This window comes from Anas acuta, chromosome W (genome assembly GCF_963932015.1).
Source record: "Anas acuta chromosome W, bAnaAcu1.1, whole genome shotgun sequence".
NCBI classification, from domain to species: domain Eukaryota; kingdom Metazoa; phylum Chordata; class Aves; order Anseriformes; family Anatidae; genus Anas; species Anas acuta.
Genome location: NC_089016.1, coordinates 22,804,039 through 22,825,930, shown reverse-complemented (window position 1 = coordinate 22,825,930; position 21,892 = coordinate 22,804,039). Strand labels below are relative to the sequence as shown.

At 38.9% G+C, this 21,892-nt stretch overlaps 1 protein-coding gene across 15 annotated transcripts; it reads left to right on the top strand.

Annotated features, from left to right (window-relative positions):
• The first annotated feature begins 3,508 nt into the window (after positions 1-3,508).
• Positions 3,509-21,365, top strand: LOC137847022 (heterogeneous nuclear ribonucleoprotein K-like). Of its 15 annotated transcripts, none has more exons than XM_068665257.1 (16): positions 3,895-3,930; positions 5,980-6,058; positions 6,164-6,243; positions 6,940-7,037; positions 8,329-8,385; positions 9,790-9,833; positions 10,733-10,805; positions 11,353-11,466; positions 13,379-13,507; positions 13,890-14,197; positions 14,554-14,608; positions 17,506-17,556; positions 19,262-19,283; positions 19,361-19,443; positions 19,923-20,092; positions 20,837-21,365. In XM_068665257.1, exons 3-16 carry the CDS (start codon positions 6,195-6,197, stop codon positions 20,868-20,870), a joined length of 1,287 nt encoding a protein of 428 aa, XP_068521358.1. In that variant the 5' UTR covers positions 3,895-3,930; positions 5,980-6,058; positions 6,164-6,194; the 3' UTR covers positions 20,871-21,365. The 15 variants fall into 15 exon arrangements, with proteins under 15 accessions (XP_068521356.1, XP_068521361.1, XP_068521370.1 ...); XM_068665259.1 differs by lacking the exon at positions 3,895-3,930 and adding an exon at positions 4,837-4,890; XM_068665255.1 differs by lacking the exons at positions 3,895-3,930; positions 5,980-6,058 and adding an exon at positions 3,509-3,663.
• Positions 21,366-21,892: the final 527 nt, after the last annotated feature.

Genomic DNA, 21,892 nt, shown 5'->3' with positions numbered 1-21,892 from the left:
TCCCTCTCTGCGATGGGGGAGAGAAATGGGAAAGTGAAGCCTGTCAGTTGAGATAAAGACAGTTTATTAAGGAAGAAAAATGCTAATAACATAATAACAATAATGATGATAATAGTACTACTGCTAATAATGTGTACAAAACAAGTGATGCACAATGCAATTGCTCACCACCTGCTGACCAATGCCCAGCCTAACCCCGAGCAGTCCACCCCACCCCAGCTAGCCACCCCTATATATTGTTTAGCATGACGTCAGATGGTATGGAATACCCCTTTGGCTAGTTTGGGTCACCTGTCCCGGGTCTGTCCCCTCCCAGCTCTTACTGCACCCCCAGCCTGCCCGTTGGCAGGACGGAGCAAGAAGCTGAGGCGTCCCTGGCTTGGTGTAAGCACTGCTCTGCAACAATTAAAACATCAGCATGTTATCCGCACTCTTCTCATCCGAAGCCAAAACATAACACCCTACCAGCTACCAGGAAGAAAATTAACTCTGTCCTAACTGAAACCAGGCAGGACATCTATCCACCCCTTATTCCATACCATTTACGTCATGCTCAGGTTACACTCTTTCCCATACATTCTAATTAATCACCATTTTCATCTAGGTTATATAGTGATCATGGTAGTGATGACATAGAGTATTATACATGTATAACAATTAACATGATACAATTCAACTCATGGGCTATTCTCACCCAGTATTAAATCCCCTTGAGGTACACAGTGGCCTGGCACGTCACACGCACAGAAGTATAAGGCTTTAGTAGACACTGGTGCACAATGTACTATAATGCCATCGAGCTATAAAGGACCAGAGCCCATCTATATTTGTGGAGTGACAGGGGGATCTCAGCAGTTGACTGTATTGGAGGCTGAAGTGAGTCTGACTGGGAATGAGTGGGAAAAGCACCGCATTGTGACTGGCCTGGATGCTCCATGTATCCTTGGCATAGACTATCTTAGAAGAGGATATTGCAAGGACCCAAAAGGGTTCTGGTGGGCTTTTGGTATAGCTGCCTTAGAGACAGAGGGCATTAAACAATTATCTACCTTGCCTGGTCTCTCAGAGGACCCCTCTGTTGTGGGGTTGCTGAGGGTCAAAGAACAGCAAGTGCCAATCGCTACCACAACTGTGCACCGGCGGCAATATCGCACTAACCGAGACTCCCTGATTCCCATCCATAAGCTAATTCGTCAATTGGAGAGCCAAGGAGTGATCAGCAAGACCCATTCACCTTTCAATAGTCCCATATGGCCAGTGCGAAAGTCTAATGGCGAGTGGAGACTAACAGTGGACTATCGTGGCCTGAATGAAGTCACGCCACCACTGAGTGCTGCAGTGCCGGACATGCTGGAACTTCAGTATGAACTTGAATCGAAGGCAGCCAAGTGGTACGCCACAATTGATATCGCTAATGCATTTTTCTCCATCCCTCTAGCAGCAGAGTGCAGGCCACAGTTTGCTTTCACTTGGAGGGGAGTTCAATATACATGGAATTGAATGCCCCAGGGGGTGGAAACACAGCCCTACCATTTGCCATGGACTGATCCAGTCTGCGCTAGAGCAGGGGGAAGCTCCTGAACACCTGCAGAACGATACAATGGCCTGTTAAAGACTACCTTGAAAGCAATGGGCGCTGGGACGTTCAAAAACTGGGATACGCATTTGGCAAAGGCCACCTGGTTAGTCAATACTAGGGGATCTACCAACCGAGCTGGACCTGCCCAATCAAACCTATTACGTACTGTAGATGGGGATAAAGTTCCTGTAGTGCATGTAAAAAATATGCTGGGTAAAACAGTCTGGGCTACTCCTGCCTCAGGAAAAGGCAAACCTATTCGTGGAATTGTTTTCGCTCAGGGACCTGGATACACTTGGTGGGTGATGCAAAAGAACGGAGAGGTCCGGTGTGTACCTCAAGGAGATTTAATACTGGGTGAGAATAGTCCATGAACTGAATTGTACCATGTTAATTACTATTACTATACTGTATGTTATCACTACTATGACTACTATAGGTGACTAATTAGAATGTATGGAAAAGAGTGTAACCTGAGCATGACATAAATGGTATGGAATAAGGGGTGGATAGATGTCCTGGTTTCAGTTAGAACAGAATTAATTTTCTTCCTAGTAGCTGGTGGAATGCTGTGTTTTGGCTTAGGATGAGAAGAGTGCTGATAACACCCCAATGCTTTAATTGTTGCAGAGCAGTGCTTATACTAAGCCAAGGACATTTCAGCCTTTTGCTCTGTCCTGCCAATGGGCAGGCTGGGGGTGCAGTAAGAGCTGGGAGGGGACAGACCCAGGACAGGTGACCCAAACTAGCCAAAGGGGTATTCCATACCATCTGACGTCATGCTAAACAATATATAGGGGTGGCTAGCCGGGGGGAGGCGGCCGGACTGCTCGGGGTTAGGCTGGGCATCGGTCAGCGAGTGGTGGTACCAGGAGTGAGGAAACAGGGGAGGTGATCAGGTGTCGGGTAATAGTGAATAAAAGGTTGTGATATGTTTACTATAACGCGCTCCTAATTGGCAGGATGCCCACCATTGCAATCACAAATAAAACAGCTTCAGAGAAGATCCTGTCTGAAGAAAATTATTGAGATTTTTCTCACACTGTGAAAATTAAGTGTACTATCTTCATCTTTCCCATCCTCAATACATCAGGGACAGTGTCCTGGTTTTGGCTGGGACAGAATTACTTTTCTTCATAGGGGCTAGTATGTGCCATGTTTTGGATTTAGGAGAAAAATAAGGCTGATAGCACACTGATGTTTTAGTTGTTGCAGAGCAGTACTCGCACTAAGCCAAGGACTTTTTAGCTTCTCATACTGTCCTGCTAGCGAGGAGGCTGGGGGTGCACAAGAAGTTGGGAGGGGACAGACCCAGGACAGCTGACCCGAACTGGCCAAAGGGATAGTCCACAACATAATGACATCACACGGAACAATAAAAACTGGGAGGGCTGACCGGGGAAGCGGCCGCTGCTTGGGACTGGGATAGGCATCTGTCAGTCGGTGGTGAGCAATTGCATTGTGCATCACTTGCTTTGTATGTATATATAGTTATTATTTTACCTTCCTTTTCTGTCCTATTAAACTATCTTTATTTCAACCCACGAGTTCTACTTTTTTCCTCCGATTCTCTTCCCCATCCCACCGTGAGGGGGCGGGGTGAATGAACAACTATGTGATACTTAGCTGTTTGCCACGTTAAACCGCAACAGACAAGAAGGATAACTCCCTGATCCCGAGAGAGGCTAAGCCCATCCCCCTTCACCCTATTCTCAACTGAGCCACTCAATTGAATTATCCAGGGCAGGGGTAGAGGCTAACGAGCAGGCAGTACTAGCAAGGCAACCCCACCTCTCAAGTTACAGGTGGGCGAAAGAGGATAGAAGAGAATATAGCTGCCCTTTGTGCACAACTCCAAAAAGCCCGCGCGCCTCGACAGCCAATAGGAGGCATGGAGCCACGCGCGCCTTTAAATAGTCGCAAGAAGCCAGCCCCACCCTCCTAGCGCTAGGGGACGACCACAAGGTGGAGTTTTCACAGACGCCATTTTTCCCCCCACAACTGAGATCGGTCTCGCTCTTCTTTAGCGCTTTCTGTTGATCTCCGCCATTGTTGCTGCGTTTATTGTGGTTCCTGTCAGGCAGGTAATAATAACCTAGGCATGCTGCAGCGGTACGGGATGAAGTGCGCCCATCTCCTCATGATACCCAGGTCTGTGTCACTGTGGTCCACACGGAGGGTGGGGCCAAGTGGAGGCCACCCTCCACCGTGACGGACAGTTGTCTTACCTAATGGGACCGCGGAGAGTCCTCATCGATGGGGGCGGAGGGGGAGAAAGGCGACTGGGTTAGTTGTCTGCGCAGTGCTTTTGGATGCGTGTATGTTAGTGGTGAAGGCTGCTCACCTTTCAAGTACGTGGTGGGCACAGATATGCGTGACTCGTGTATGTAGCTGATGAAGGTGGGGAGGGGGTGTTCGCGCGCTAGGGGGAGGGGCGGCTGAACGGAGTGGGGCTCTGATCGCTCACCTCAACGTTGCTATGTGACGCAACGATGTGGGAGGCCTGAGTCGCCGCCGGGCCTCGGAATTTTTGTCCGTTCCTGTAAGGAGAGCGACAAGACAGTGCTGTTTGGCAGGGCAGTGGATTTGGGTAGGCCTGGGGACTGCAGCGTGAAGGAGGGAGTCGGGAGTAATGGTTCTTTAGGAAATAAGGAGTGGCTTGGACTGCCTGTGAACCCACGGGGATCCACCTATCCTGAGGGAAGGGCGAGAAGGGTGATCTCTCGCTGCAGGCAGCCGCCGCGCTTCAGTGGCCTTGGCGTAGGCACAGCGGCCTAGCAGGTGCGGCTCCCGGAGTGCCTGTACGGTGGAGGCCGGCAGCACTAGCGGGTGCGCGCTAAGGCTAGCGGAGCGGCTTTGGTCTTCCTACGCCTACCTTAGGTAGCTCTGCCTGGGGCAAATTGTTGGGGATTATGGTGGACAGATGGGAAGGGGGGGAGGGCGTTCTCGGCTGCGGCCTGTACGGAAGCGACTGCAAGATCGGTTGGGGGGCGCTCTGCAGCGGGGACGGCTTCTTTCGGGTGTGATCACGGCAGTGGTGTGGAGCTTCTCTCGTGGCCGAGCTGCTACGCAATGTCGGCCCCGCTTGGGTTCGAGCCTCTGGGTGCCTCCTTTGTGTATCTCCCTGGGTAGAGTGGTAGAAGTCTTGTGACCACGTGGTGAGGGTTTATCGGGTTCTGGCTCCGCCTAATACTGGGTAGGCGCCATTACAGCGGCCGCCATTTCTGCTTATCCCCGCCACTGGGGAAGTGGGGTTCGGGCTGCGGGGGTTATGTGACGCTGCCTCTTCCCCCCGCCTGGGAGCAAGCTGGGTTCGTGAGTGCTCCTTGGCGGGCGGGCTGTGCGAAGGCGACCACTGGCCCGAGCAGACTGTAGAGCAGTCTGTAGAGCGCGGTTCCTTCCCGGACTACAGAAGGGAGGGGGGAGGGTCTGGCAAGGTCGTCCCTCCCGGAGGGGGTGGGATAGAGACGCACTGGCATCTTCCAGCTCTTTTCTCGTGTCTGTTGGCGATGGTGATGCCTTTCTCCTTTAGTAACCATTTTATCCTCTCGATATCTTACAAAATAAAATAAAAATAAATTTATATTAGTCAATTTCTCCAGATAGTTAACATTAAGTGTCTGGAAATACTAGCATGTGCTGGGAAGGTGGTCTCAGCCCTGGTTGGTTGTAGAAGAGCGCGTCTGCTGTTAACCTGCACAAACAGGATAACTGTTACAAGGATGTTCTTAAGTGAAATGTATTGGTTCTTCTTTGTGGATGTGGGAGTTGAGTGTCAACTATTTGTTCAGGCCATGGAAATTGATAACTAAAGCCCAGAAGGGGGGAAAAATAGCATTTTTTGTTTGGCTGCATGAATGCCTTTTTAAAGAGAATATGTTGTCAAATTGTTCTGTGTGGGCTTCTGATGTGTCTCACACGTATTCTCATGTGGACTTAACAAAAATAAATCACAAATGAAGTACCTGTTTCACAAAATCAAGAGTTTAGCTACTTTGAGATTCTTGGTGCATGCTTGCAGAGTCTTGTACATAACTGCAGTATTTTAAAAAAAAAAAAAAAAGTAATATACTGGCAATAGCAACTGAATACTTATTGATGATTGAATTCTTATTGATACTGAATACTTAATAATGATCTGAAAATCATTATCAGTAAATGTTATTTCTTAAAACTAGCAAATGCCTGGAAACTGAGCGAGTCCAGAATTGTTCAGTCTGAGTTTACAGACTTCAGTATTGTTTCTTCTCTTAGTGATGTGTTTGACCTTGTTATGTTTTCCTCGCTCATAGAGAAAAGCTTTGCAGCAAAAAATTCAGGCCAAACCCCTGCTTTTGGCTGTAGTGGGAATCAGAGCTGTAAGTGAACTGAGCTATGGTTGGTCTATGCTGTTTTCATAGGCTTTTGAAGCAGTAGGTTGTTGGGTTTTGATCCTGTCCAGAACGCTTGCATTTTGCTCTACGAACATAGATAAAACCAGTAAGTTCTAAAAGCAGATATCTTTTGTTTTGTTTTTCATTTTAATACAATATATGTTTTGATTTTTTTACAGAATAGATGTATTAGTTTTTTATTCTACAACAGGTTTTATTTGATCATCTAAGAGTAAAAGGTAATGGAGACTGAACAGCAGGAAGAGACCTTTACCAATACAGAGACAAATGGTAATTTTTTAATGGTCTGTTCACTTATTTATTTTGGAGAAAGAAAAACTTTTTAAATCTGTGTTTCCACTTAGTTTGGAATGTTTTAACTATATCAAATGTGTTTGTATCAGTAGTATTTTTGCATTTAATCTTTTAAGTATTCAATATAGCTATACATAGTTCTTGTATTATGAAAGTATAATTTTTCTTTGGGGTTTCTTTAGGCATGGTATAAGTAACTAAAAGTTGTAGCTAAAGAGTTGAAAACACTTAGAGTTGGCGTGATTACTGAATATTTAGCTAAAATATTTAAAATACTGCTTTTCTATTGTTATACCAATATTTCAGTATTGGACAAACTGTTTCTAACTTTCTTCTGTTAAGATTTTCACAATTGCCAATTTTAAAATAAATACTTGGTAGTTGATGCAGTACTGCTTTAAACAAAGTGCTGTAAATTTGTCAATAAGACTGAAATTCTCATTTCAGCTGTAGTTCATAGATCTAGAATGGGTCTTCAGTAATTAATTCATATGTAGGCTGATGAAGTAAAAACCTGTTTCTTTGAGTGTGTAGATGTTTGAAGTTAGAGTTGGGCTAATAGGAAAAGAATGCTTCATTAAGAATATAGTGTATAAGCTTGATGTACGTACCATGGTATTGTGAGTTAGAAAGTTAAATATATATTTGTGGTGTTTCCGGACCTGTCTATAGGAAAACGTCCTGCAGAAGATATGGAAGAAGAACAGGCCTTCAAAAGATCTCGGAATACAGATGAGATGGTTGAATTACGCATCCTGCTTCAAAGCAAAGTATGTTTTTTTTTTTTCAGTATTGCTATATATTATAGCATTGCTTAAGACAGTGGTGTATGTTTAGTAAGAATGTGTGATTCATTTAATGTAACTTATTAGGAATATTTGTAAGTGTGCACAAATGATAGCAGAAGGTTATTGCAATGGAATTATCTTCAATACATTTTTTTCAAGGATAAGTCTTTTTTAATCTATGGGACTTCTTTTGAATAAAAAAGTATTGAAAAATAGAGCAATAGAAATAAGCCATTTTTTCTTATGCTAAAGGGAATACCATTGTTTTGAGGGGAATGACTGTTCATTAGACTTTAGAAAGCAAGCAGTTTAGAGAATGTTCAGCTAATGATTGTAAATCAACCAAATGAGGCAGAGTGAGGACTTCATCAGGATTTCAGTAACTTACTCAAACAGACTTAGTAAATCTGTATATATCAATAGGAAAAAAGATGGGAGTAATGCTTCAGGGATTGCAGTTGCCTCATTGGCTAGTATAAATTGTGACACTGAAGTTATTTATGAATCTTCTCTAGTTTTTCCAGTCATCACAGATGTTTGCATGGTCTGAAGTAACTCAGTGTCTTGTGTTGGTGTGGGGGAATGTCACCTTAACTCTGCATGGCATTTATGATAGTGCTCCATGCAACTTGCAAAATATTTCTGTGCTGTTAGCATTGTGTATGAACTGTTTTTTTAATAAAAAAAGGCAGGCTTTGCAACTACCCTTGAATATATGCCAGTTTATTCCTGTTGATGTTGATTTTTAGCAACTGGAGGTTAACAATTGTTTCTATTGGTTTTATGTTCTTCACACCATACTTGTGTGAGCTGTCCGAGTTAAGTAAATAACTATGCATTTGGAGTGTGAAAGTGAAATTTGTAAACGCTTCTTTAAAAAAAAAAAAAAAAAAAGAAACTTTGAATAAAATAGGAAAACCACTAACTTGCATAAGATGCATAAAACACAATAAGGTATCTTTTTCAGTCGTACTCTTTAACTATGAGATTATTTCAATTACAAGCTTAAGGATTTAAGCAATTCTGCTTGTGTTAAAATAATATTACTCGCAAAATTTGAATATTTTTCTTTCCGAAGTTCAGTCATCAGAGCTGTTCTCGTGCATATACACAAACTGTCAGTATGTTTCAATTTAATTTGAATTTATCAAAAGCAAAGCAAGCCCTATCCCACGGGATAATGCAGAAATAGATGCATTGTTGTTAATCTTTGGTTCAAAAACATACTCTATGCAGTGCTGGCATAACATAATTTCTGAAAACTACTTTTCAGAATGCTGGAGCAGTGATTGGAAAAGGTGGCAAAAATATTAAGGCACTTCGTACAGACGTGAGTATGTATGAGTTTGAATTAATTTAGCACCAATTCTTTCAGAGCACTACACTGAAAACTTGATTATTTGCATTTTTAGAAATTGAACTCTAGTCATTGATAGGCTAATTATAAACTGTTTGAATGTTAGAGGAGATAACAACAAGCTTTTTGGTTTGTATTGTCATTAAAACCCAGCTTGAGTCATGTGGGAAGAGAGGTTTACATTAAACTTTGCTTTCAGTCAGGTTTCCTCTAAGTTATGCATTTCAAGTGAATTAATCTTAATTTCCAGTTAAAGATGTTAAAATCCTTAACTTTACCTTTTCCATATGTGCGAGTAAATTGTAAAACTATGGAGAACCATTGCAGGTGTCTGGCTTAACCCAATGATAGAGGAATGCTTTAACTTCCTTGGGGAGTGGGAAAACTAATGGTCCATCTGTTCTTATTTTAACAGCTTGGATGTGAAGCGCAAAAACATGAATATTAAACTTGCATGATTTAAATATGGGAATAAGATAATAATGAAACACTTCATGCTGTTTGAAGCATTTTTAAATGGTCATGACTTATTTACCTATTCACATTTTATAGTGGGGTGATTTGTGATTAAATATGTTTAGTGTTAGTGTATTTATAAGACTTGGCAATGTTTCTTGAGTTCTGTTTATGCTCCTGTGTACTTAGCATAAGCTACAATTCCAGCAATTTTTTTTCAAGCAAGACTGTGTTCAACACAATATTTGGTAGTATATCATTGCAGAATCAGTTTCAACTAAGTTCATGACTTATAGCAATGAGAATTGAGGATTAAATTGAAGTGGTCAGGCATTATACACACGCTCACTAACTTTAGCAGCTGGTGTTCTTATTTCTTTGCTTTAAATAATTACATCAAATAAGTCAAGATAGCATTTCAGACCAATCTAAGTTAACTTTCCCCATTTGCCCATGGTTTTAGCAATACAGAGCTCAAGTTTTGTCTACCCTCATGAGCCAGCCTGCTACTGAAACCTTATATGTAAAAAGTAGTCAGGTAAGATAGCTCATTAAGATCCATGCTGTTAAGCTGCAGTCAGTGTAGCAATCCGTTATTGTGTTAGTCTTCAGAACAACTTAAATTTGTTTCATTAATTGAGAATAAGTATAGTTTGTATTAAATTAAAATGTATTGCTTTTCCCCCTTTTCCCTCTCCTTGTTTTTTTGGCCATATATCTCCGTTGCCCATGTACTGGATCGTCTTGCCCCTGCGTTGCCCACCATGACATTGGCCCATCCGCCCCTGAACGCCCATGTGAAAACCCTGGTTGGCTATGCCCAAAAATGTGCTCGTTGCCAAACGGGTACTATACTTGACAACTTCTGATTGAATACCCGTGCCCAATGCCAACGTCCACGAACGCCAATGACCAATGCAGTACAATGCAAGTGTTTCAGTCCCAGACAGCAGTGGCCCCGAGCGGTATGTCCCAACAGTTTATGCCTCACTGCCTGATTAGAAAGAGAGAAATGTATTTTTTTACTTGCCTTTTATATAATTAAATAGTATCCCCTTAGAGATGGTGTATTGTTTTTAAGTTTTGTCTTATTTTCCCCATCAAGTCTTCTTGTCACTGAACTTTTACATGAGTTGCCCACCCAAGCAATATGCTAATTTTATTTTGATGGAAGGAGCATAGTTTCAGGTGTTGCATAATCACTGCATTATAAATCAAAATGCTTCAAGAGTCTCTTGCTCTGTCTTTGTGGCCCACCTTGCTCCCCCCAACGTTGTCTGTTTATAATTACTTACAATGAAATGCTAACTCTGGTTCACTTTTCTTCAATTCTTGTTTGTTACATTTTTGTTTTGGTTTTGTCTTTTATTTGTATTTCTATTCTTGCAGAGCCCCTTAGTAAACTAACTTCTAACTGGTCTCTCAACCTCACTCCAGATATAACATTGACCACTTGCACATCCACACCTTTTTCTACAAGAAGGTGTGCCAGTTTTAACAATGTAATAGTGAGGGTAACCTAAATTAGTGGTGGTGGGGAACGTGAGCATTCACTTCTACTTTTATGTTCTGTGGGGATTTCTTGCCTGCTTAATCTGAGCTCTGCCAAAAGTTTTCACTTGCTCATTCTCACTTACTCTGAGACCTACCTACTCTTAAATTTATTATGCATATATATTGGGCATAAACCAAGATGCTTGTGTTGTAAATTTAGTGAACAGGTTTACTTTAAATGGGAAATATAATTGTATGTTCTTCTGTGTAGTCAGTCTTATTAGAGTTTTGTGTAATTATGAATATGAAACTTATATCTACTACTTGTTTTTACACCCTCTCTGTATTTTATAACACTGGCTTCTGACAGCATCTTGAGTATAAGTGCAGATACAGAAACAATTGGAGAAATCTTGAAGAAGATTATCCCTACTTTAGAAGAGGTATGTCTCTTAGATTTGTTTCTTCATATGTATAAGTTTAGATTTTAAAACAATATGATTCTAGATAATTGTGCTAGTTTTTATTAAATTAAATTTTAAAAAGCCTTTTTTTGAGAGGAGACCTGTAGCTCTCAAGCTATGTTGGCTTTTTTTTTTTTTTAAGAGGACAGTCTCTTACAAAATTGATATTTAGAACAGCCTCCTCCCCTTCAAAATACCGGTCTCCTGATTTCAGTCTCCTGATTTGTTTAGCCCCTAGTTTCAAGTAGTTGTATTGTAATTTCCATCCTGCCTTGGCTTTGTAAGTGTGTTGTGCTGTTTGTTTATTACACTTCTATAAAAATGTTAAGATATCAAAGTGATGTCAAATAAGTTTTCCTCATCCATTTCTCTCATTCTGCTTTGCCTCAACATAGGTGTGATTCTATCATGTCAAATACATCCTCACAGTTGAGCAACAAATTAAGTTATGGTATTTGTAGGGGAAAAAAAAATATTTTCCCCTATGACTAATATTTTATTCTTTCCTTGTATGTGTCTGTTACAGTATCAACACTACAAAGGTAGCGACTTTGACTGTGAATTAAGACTTCTAATTCACCAAAGTCTGGCAGGAGGAATCATTGGTGTCAAGGGTGCTAAAATCAAAGAACTCAGAGAGGTACTGTTATCTATTCAGATTATTTTGTTTTTAGAATAAAAACAGTGTTTTATGCTCATAAACAGAAAGTATCTTTTGTGCAGTAATTAATTCAAACATATTCAATGTGTGATCTCTGTGATCCAAGATCAATCTGGGTAACTTCTGGAAATTTCTTGCAAATCATCAGAAATGAAGTAGCTGTTGGTGATAGAGCATAGGACTTCTTCTCAAGCTTTTAGGCATGTTAGCAGAAGAGTAACCTTTATAAAATAAAAATAGCATTCATCACTCCTTTCTGTAATGAACTGTTGGATAGATTATATTTATTGGTGGTGTTAGACATGCAAAATGGCTTATTGTAGATGCATCTCCACAAAAAAAAATGTTTGAGTATTACTATAAAAGGACAGTACGAGATGTGGTTTATTTTAAGTTCTACTTCCTTGAAGACTACTGTTTCCTTTGTGAAGGACCATACCTTGTGAAGGAATGGGGTTTTGTTCTAAAAAGCTAGTGGTCCCTATGAACCTAGAGAATTGCCTTTTGTCCTTTCCTGGCATTGTGTCAAAGGCAATTCCAGGTCAGTTCAAGAGTAAGCTGCTATCTGTTTGTGTGGATTGAAGGACAGCAAGATAACTAGACATAATCCTGGCAACAACACTGTCTGGTGTCCAAAGCATGTTTTTTTTATGATGGTTATTATAACCTGTAAGCTTACAATAGATCACAGAATCACAGAATTGTCTAGGTTGGAAGAGACCTCAAGATTGAGTCCAACCTCTGACCTAACACTAACAAGTCCTCCACTAAACCATATTGCTAAGCTCTACATCTAAACGTCTTTTAAAGACCTCCAGGGATGGTGACTCAACCGCTTCCCTGGGCAGCCTGTTCCAATGCCTCACAACCCTCTCAGTAAAGAAGTTCTTCCTAATATCCAACCTAAAACTCCCCTGGCACAACTTTAGCCCATTCCCCCTCATCTTGTCACCAGGCACATGGGAGAATAGACCAACCCCCACCTCACTACAGCCTCCTTTAAGGTACCTGTAGAGAGCGATAAGGTCACCCCTGAGCCTCCTCTTCTCCAGGCTGAACAATCCCAGCTCCCTCAGCTGCTCCTCATAGGACTTGTTCTCCAGACCCCTCACCAGCTTCGTCGCCCTTCTCTGGACTCTTTTGAGCACCTCCATGTCCTTCTTGTAGTGAGGGGCTTTATCCTTAGGGAGGATATATAGTCCTTTTGCTAATAGTCAATTAAATGACTGTGTGGATGAGCTATAATTGGAAGATTTAAACTGCTTTCTTCTTCACTAGAATTTCATACAAAATGATGTCGTTGCAGGTCTTAAAAAAATATATCGTAGAAGGGCTTGGGTTGGAAGGGGCCTTAAAGACCATGTAACTCCAACCCCCCTGCCACAGAGAGGCATGCCACTCACTAGATCAGGCTGGCTGAGGGCCCCATCCAGCCTAGTCTTAAACACCTCCAGGAATGGGGCATCCACTACTTCTCTGGGCAACCTGTTTCAGTGCCTCACTACCATTACAGTGAAGAATTTTCTCCTGTCTCTTTTAGTTTAAGACCATTCCTCCCTTGTCTCTTATTATTATCTACCTGAGTAAAGAGCCCTCCATCTTTTTTTATAAGATCCCTTTAAGTATTGAAAGGCTGCAATGAGAGGTCTCCCTGAAGCTGCCTCTTCCAGGCTGAACCTCTCCAGCTGTCAACCCAAAGATTAATATTCTAAGATTAAATTTGTTGTAAGAACTTGGAAGCAAGCATGCACTTCATTACTGGGAGTTTAATATTCTGGTTTGAGTCTTTCTTTAAAACTGTTTTAGTGTCTTACCCATTTTTTTCAATATCTTCATAAAATTGTTCAAAACGCTTCCATTTGAAGATTTTTTTTTTTCTTGTCTTCAACAGAATACTCAGACCACCATTAAGCTCTTCCAAGAGTGTTGTCCTCATTCCACTGATAGAGTGGTGCTTATTGGTGGAAAACCTGATAGAGTTGTGGAATGTATCAAGATTATCTTGGATCTTATTTCTGAGGTGATGTCTTCTTTTATTCTTACACTGGTATTCATGAACGTTAGGATGGAGAATTGTATCTTCCCATTTATTTTGAATTCAGTAACTTTTCTTCATTAGTAAAAGTGTTGGACTATTTGCACAGTTGGAAATTATTCCTGTTTTTTAGACTGGGGTGTATCTTAGGGAAAAAGAAGCAATTTTGATAACAATGGACTATTTGTCATGATTTGCATATTATTAAAAGAAAATTTAAATTGGGGAGGAAGGGAGACAAATGTATGTGCTACCTATCATTAACAGCAATTTCTCTGCCTTTCTCTTCAGCACTGTGCAATCAACAATACATTCAGAATGTATAAATGTAACAGTCATTGCTAACTGGTGTGTGTGTTTGTCTTAGTCTCCAATTAAAGGACGGGCCCAGCCTTATGATCCCAATTTCTATGATGAAACATATGACTATGGTGGCTTCACAATGATGTTTGATGATAGAAGAGGGCGTCCAGTAGGCTTTCCAGTGCGTGGAAGAGGGGGCTTTGATCGAATGCCTCCTGGTCGTGGTGGACGACCTATGCCTCCATCAAGAAGAGATTATGATGATATGAGCCCTCGCAGAGGACCTCCACCACCTCCACCAGGTCGTGGTGGCAGAGGTGGCAGCAGAGCTCGTAATCTTCCTCTTCCTCCTCCACCACCTCCTCGTGGCGGGTGAGTTGTATAAATACATTCTTAAAAAAAAAAACTCAGGTTGTTGAGTACATTTTGCTGAATTATGTTAATATTTCCAGGAATTGTTTCAGACTTTCATGTTGGCAATGATTATGCAGGATCTAGTATATTGCACCAGAATTTTTTATTTATTAATAAAGTATTTGGATTGAATTATTTTTGTAATAGAGCAGTCTATCAGGACTGTAGTTGGTATTTCTATAACTTTAGTTTGTCATTTGGAACTTGGCTAAAGCAGTGAAACTGAGTTGCGTGCAAATCATGAAAATGAAAATTTGAAAATATATAAACTAGTTTTTAACATGAGTTATGTGCTTCTGCTTTTCTCATTTTAGAGATCTTATGCCTTATGACAGAAGGGGTAGACCTGGAGACCGTTATGATGGAATGGTAGGAATTTAAAGTTAATATTGTTCTGTGAAGTGTAAATAGTTAACACTATCTGAAGAAACTGTTCTTGAATCCATAAATGTAAGTGTGGAGCTGTGAGAAACAATCTGTAGTCAATAACACAGGCTCAGGTGAGGATCTCGGTGAAGTAATATTTTTATTTGTGATTGCAATGGTGGGTGTCCTGCAAGCACGAGCGCGCAGCAGAAGTATATTGTAACTCTATATCCCCAATTACCCAATGTTTGATTCCTCCCATTTCCTTATTGGCTGAGTACTATAGTTACGCAACCTACCTGACACTTGTTACTATGCCCTGTATTATATACAGCTCTATTTGACCAATCTTTAGTTTTATTTAGAACTGGAGGGGCCTATGATTTCATAGCTTCTTGTTTTGCTGAATCTGCAACTGCTTCTCTCAATTTTCTTAGCTATCTTTTTTTGGGGGGAGGGACACAACGGACAGTGGGATCTCCTACTGTCCCCTTATCTGCTTAACGTACTCCCTGCTGTTATGCCTGTACAATCACTTTTGAATATGCAAGGTTAGTGCAATTTTCCTCTGCAAAAAACACAACTTTAATTCTTACAGGGCATGCATACTTCTGAAATTTTGTTATTAACTAAATGTTTTGTCTATACAAATGGTTCCTCCAGAATAAGTTTTGGGGTGTAAGGGGTATCTCGTGATCTGCTGTATGCATTTTCCTACCTATTGTTAACAGTGGTATAGGAAGTCAGTAGAGCACAGTCCCTGCAGGTTTTATTACACTAACCTTTTAGATTTTTTTTTTTTTTATTGGCATGTCAGAAATAAGAATTGTAGGCTGTAATTCAAAACAGGAAATGTCAGAAAAATGTTCTTAATGTTTGTATAAACCAGACTTTTTTTTAACAAATTTTAATATGTCTGTTGGGAAATATAAATAATACTTAAAGGGTTCTAGTTGGTCTGGCAGATAATTGCTTTTTCAAATCATTTTGTCTACTTGCCAATTTCTATATCGGGGGAAAAAAACTAGTGTAATTTCAAATGCTTGGGAGCCAGGAGTACTGCTAAGTTGAATTTTAAATCAAGTTGGATATGTTTGGCACCTTCTTAAGAAAAGTTTTATTTAGATGAAGAAAAAAATAAAAATGAATGGAAGAGAGCCTATTTCATGTCTCCTCTCCACTCCTGTCTAAAGGTGCTTTTTAAGCATTGCCTCCTTCTGGGAGGAAGAGGCAGTTACTTCCAGTTTGTATTATGGGAAGTATGTATTACAAGAATGTCAAAATTGGGGCACCAGAAGCCTATCAGAAGTATTTCTCAGCACTTAGAGTAGTTCAGTTGGAAGGGACCGTCAGATCATCTAGTCCAACTGACTGACCTCTTCAGGGCTAGTGAAAAGTTAAAAGCATGTTATTGAATGCATTGTCCAAATGTTTCTTGAACACTGAAAAGAATGGGGCATCAACCACTTCTAGTGTTTGACCACCCTCAAATAAGGTGGGTAAGCTATATATAAGTCATTTAATCCCTCCCCCAGTCACTTCCTAACTTTTCCTAAATTATTTCCTAATTCCTGAAGTATTTTTAAATTGAAGTTAATTGAGAAGTAAATCAGAATGTTTCTTTAAAAGTGATCTATATGTTCAGATATCTAATCTGGTTTTGCTCACTCAAATGATTCCTACTCCTTGATTTTTATTTTTCAAAACATTTCAGATATGTATTACATCCATATGTTTGTGTAAGCGTTTCAATAAAGGTACATATGCTTACAAAAAAAACATGGAGGTATGTCATGTTTAAGAGATTTGACATTAAGGAACATATGGAAAAATTGGTGAAGAGGTTGACAGTCCTCATTTATCCATATAAATACCAGAAGAAACTAATGGCATTTCACTCTTTTTCTGGGCCAATCCTTTAAAAGTATGGGAAAGTTAAGAATTTGCCATTCATTAAAATTGTCATCTAAATGACAATACATATGCAAAAGTAAATTCTTGTTAATGCTATGTTCTGTCTTATCCAGCCAGTGTTTCATCTGGTTTCTATTTCATTTCTCTTGGTTAAAAGTAATAGCTAGCACAAATGAGTCTATAGAGAAGAAAATTATGTGTAACATAACAATACATGTATGTTGTGTATATATACAGTTACACATATTATGTGTAATTATGTATATGACATACTGCACCTAATACTTGCACAAATGTTTATATTTTAATCTGCTGTTCGTTTAAACTGAATTCTATACACTTTCATAATTTTGCTGATTTCTGTTTTTTCAGCTTTTGTTGTAAAATTCTCACACAAATGCTATATATCGCTAATTGGCGATTACATTTCTTTAGGTTAGATAGCAGTAGATTGTTAGTTTAGTTAGTGGCTATATGAGATATCTGGAAATGAATTAAAATATTAGAAGCCATGTCCTTCCTACTTGACCTGCTATTGACATAATTATATCAATGACAGTTAATTGTTTTAGTCTTAAATGCTTTTTTAATGCATGAGATGAATAGAAGGTTTTGGTATTTGAGAGTAACATCTTTTAGTATATAGTACAGCTATAACACTCAAGTGTTTTTAAAGCAAACAAAAAATGTTCAAAGTAGTTTTACTCTCCCCTTAGGTGTCTGACATTTTGTAAGAGCAAAATCTGTTTACACCACAAAAACAGGGAAGAAACAAGTGTGACCAGTTACAGTTCCCTTTTAGCGAAAGAAAAACTGAGTGAGTCTTGTAACTGGTCTGTATCATGTATTTTTGAATCTTTGTAGTAAAGTGGTTAATAAAAATGTTTCTCTATCAGTATGTATGTATTTGCTTGTGAAGTTACTTGTAAGCCTCTGTGACATGGACTTAATTTGGAATAATTTATTCTTTTCCTTCTGTCTGGAAGATGATGCAGTGTCATGTGGATGCCTGTGAGGACATGCAGCCACCAGAGCTGGTGAGTGCATTTGTGCTTTTGACTGGCTTAATAGTTGATTTTTTGAGAAAACCAATTAAAGTGGTTAAGTGGTAACTACAGTTTCTTGTATGAATGTAGTCAGTGGCAGCTTGCCCATATTGAAAATCTCTAAAGCTGTCTTTCTAACAGGTTATTGGCAGTTTGTTCTTAACAATTTGTTCTGTACAGTCAGTGTTCCATGATAGAAGTGTGCAGCAGCACAGCTAAAAGAGTTTTTCTATTGTGTTGCTGCTTTGTACCCTATTTTAGTGTTTTAAGTTCTAGCTTTCGCTGTAACTCCTGTTTTTCAACACCCTGCAGATGCATGTATTTAGGGATATGTTTTGTGTTAACTTTGTTTTTGTTTTTTGTTTTGTTTCAAACAAGGAATAGTTCTTTGTTTATAGTTGTGGATAAACTATTAGGCATTATCAAATGTAATATTTTAAAATGTATTGAGAGATTTGTGTTTATCAAACAACTTCTTGCTCTCAGGGGTTTTAGAAAGGAGAGGGGTCAGTAAGTGTTTATGCTGTCTAGAAGATGGTGCTGTCAAATATTAAGCGTTAGTTCCTAGCTTACATAAACACTGCAGATAGCAAATGAATTTGACAGATGAGCAATTCTGTTCTGTAGTCTGGAGAGGAAAAGAGAGGCAGAAAGGACTATTCAATAAAACATCTTAACCCAAAGAAAGGGGTTCCCTGTGTAAAATATCAGCAGAAATGGGGGTGGTGGGGAGATAATTATGCAGCTCTGATCAGCCTCAGAAACATGTCCTTCATTCTGTTCTTCATTTTTTTCTATTTTGCATTCCCCTACAAGCTCTATTATGCTTTATTATGACTTGTATTGCTAAGCAACATGATTAGACAACGTGAGTTGCTTAGAAACAGTTCTTCAGATTAACAGGTTTTTTTCTGAATACTTACACTTTTGATGTAGCTCCAAAAAAGGTAGTAAGTAAGGGAAAAAAAAAACACCCAAACAAAGTTAAGTTGTAATGCAAGAACTCTTTCTAAACAAATAATTCACGCAAGTTTCCTACATTTCTGTAGTTCAGTGATATAAGTTTAATTCTAGAGAAGCATGCATATCTGTACTCTGCTTTTACAGAAAGATTAAAATAGGTTTATGCATTTAGAAACCATTTGGTCAAATAAGCATTTGATATCAAGTACCAGTCTACAAATCCTCAAAAATAAAAGCAGTTAGGAGTGCTGCATTGCAATGATTTGGATTTGGTGTATATAGTAGTTTTAGCAGAACAGAAGTAGTTAGTGTCATGGCTGTCCCTTCTAATAAACAAAAGATTGTAGCATAGTTTTAATGGAGGGACCAATTATAAAGCTATTCTAGAGTTGACTTTTTTTTTTTTTCTTCAAGATGTAGATGGAATAGGAGGGTTGACAGTTATCAGGTAAACTTGTCACAAATGGAGACTTTATCTTGAGATCCTTAGCTGACAGGATAAGCTTAAGATGTTCTCATGAGATAGTCTTCTCTCTTCACCACACCCCCCTTTTGTTACTGGTCTGCCCTCTTCCTCAGTTTGTCTTCAGTGATATTTAGATTTAAGATGTAGGTTAGGATTTTTGCATAAAATAGGCTCGAAGTTAACAGTATAAAACTTAAGATGAAAGCATGTTAATGAAGTATGGTTATTTGCTATTTAAGGGTTTGCTTTCTTTTTTTTTTTTAACAGTTTGAGGGTGGCTCTGGATATGGTAAGTTTTTATAGAGAACTTTAACATGAACTTTATTATTTAGTCAGTAAAAGGCTTGATGCATTTGTTTAAATTAGACTACTCTTATGCAGGGGGCCGTGGTTCATATGGAGATCTTGGTGGACCCATCATCACAACACAAGTAACAATTCCCAAAGATGTGAGTGAAGTTGACTTGCTTTCCACTTGTGTCTTTTTTTTTTTTTTTTTTTTTAAGTCACAGCCTTTTCTCAGACTGTAAGTCAGTCAAGTATTTGGGATCCTTGATGAGTACTACTTAATATAAAGTAACTTCCTAAATTGCCAAAAGTCAATTCTTAAGGATGTTTTATTTTATCTTCACTTCAGAGATGCACTGAACTATTTTGTCTTCTGGATAGCCAGTAATAGAGAGTCTACATAACTTGTTTTTGCAAACAGGTATCTGGTTCTTCCAATTTTCTCACCTGTGTTTATATAATAAATCTTGCAGAGGATTCTCAGGCTGTAAAAAGAGATTCTGTTCTCAGGCTGTAAAAAAAAAAAAAGTAAGCTTCCATTGCAACTCTTAAAACTAAATTGATGGAAGCTTTTCAAATAATAGTACTGTGTTTTTGCAGAGAAATTTAGACCGATAAATGAATGCTTTTTGTCTCCTAGTTGGCAGGATCTATTATTGGAAAGGGAGGCCAGAGAATCAAACAAATACGTCATGAGTCAGGAGCTTCAATCAAAATTGATGAACCACTAGAAGGCTCAGAAGATCGAATAATAACTATTACAGGAACACAGGACCAGATACAAAATGCACAGTATTTGTTGCAAAACAGGCAAGTTGAAGCTTAATGCTGTCCTTATCGTCAATTTTATGACAACTTACTTCCTACTACTCTAAAGCTCTTCTGTGCTATAGTTTTTGGAAGGGCAGGATTTAAATAACTATTGGACTTTTCTAGTGGTAGTTCTGCCTTTCTTTTCTGTTCTTCTAACTAAAAAGATTAAAAATTCCTTAACCAAGCACTCCTTTAATTTCTCTGGTGGAAATTGCTGCAAAAAAAAAGCCTACTTGTAATAAATTGTATACAACCTGTAGAAAACAGAAGGCTTCAGTGGATGTTGGTCTAGTTCTGTGTGGAAGACTAGTGATTTTGTTGTTTTTAGATAACTAAATTGACAACAAATCACAGTCTACCATATGGCACAGACTATGCCTCTACAGGACAAGTTAAAATTAATTGGTGCTGTTATGCAGCATTTTACACCTTACTAGCATTATTTTGTCTTCTATGGTAAATATTAACAGCTTCAGGTTTAATTTGCTTAATTTTGCTTTATTAACATATTGGTTATCATAGCATTTGTTAATGTTCAACTTGAATGTTTGGCTTTAGATTATTAGTATTTAAATGTTTAATCATAGACCTATAATTATTAGTCATTAATCTTATTAAATTGTTTACTTCAAAATGCATTACAAGTTTGTAGTTTAATCTTTAAGAATATCATTGTGAATATCAATGCAAGATGTATGGTCCATCATTCTAATTCGTGCTTTTTTCTTTTTTCTTTTATAGTGTGAAGCAGTATGCAGATGTTGAAGGATTCTAATGCAAGATTATTTTTTCTTTTTTATAGTGTGAAGCAGTATTCTGGAAAGTTTTTCTAAGACTATTGAAGAACTGAAGGAGTCCTGCACCTTTTTTAATTTTTTTTAATACCTGCTTCTGTTTAAAAAGCCAACATTCCTCTGCTTCATAGGTGTTCTGCATTTGAGGTGTAATGAAATCTGCTGTTCACCAAACATGTTTTAGTTCCTTGCAAATATTTGGGGGGAGGGAAAGGGCACATGAGATTAACTTTGAAATTTTGAAACAGCAGCAGACTGGATTTTTTTTGTTCATTGCTGGTGGTAAAATGTAATCTTACAGAAAAGAACTGTTGTGAATGCCCTGCTTTATGTAGGCTTTTTTGTTGTTGTGGTTGTTTTTGAAGGGGGGGAAGAAGACTGGTAGTCAACATGTCCCTGGCATCCTTTTGAGAGCAGCGTGCAGAATGTAATGCTCTTTTGTAAGAAATGTTTTTTAAATAAACTTAGTGAACCTATTCTTGGTGGACATTTTTATGTACATAATGTAACACCTAAAATGGATGTACTCTTCCACTCACCCCCCCCAGAGAATGCGTAAATAGTAGTTGCTCTTAAGCTTTTTCTTCTGCTTCTTTTATATATAGAGTTGCATGTTTTTGTTTTATTCAGATTAAAGAAACTGAAAACAGTGGTTCATCTTTATTATTTGGGAAAAAGTGCAAAAATATTCATGCAGGCATTGTGTAAAATCTGCCTTTTGAGTGTTTAGCCCTGTGTACAGTACATATTTTAAAATATGTTGGTGACAATATAAGTTTGTGATGCCACTGAGTTAAGTGGGTTAAATACATCTGGTTCTAGACAGTTTTCTTAATGCAAATAAGTGTTAGACATGGTGGTTGGTGTACCATTAGTGAATGAATCATAGTTGTTTTCAGAACTTTCATCTGTGTGAGGTGTAGAAACTCTTACGAATTGGCAGTATCTAACTTTTTCATTGTTTACAGAACTTGTTTGGTTTCTCTGTTGTATGTTGAATTCC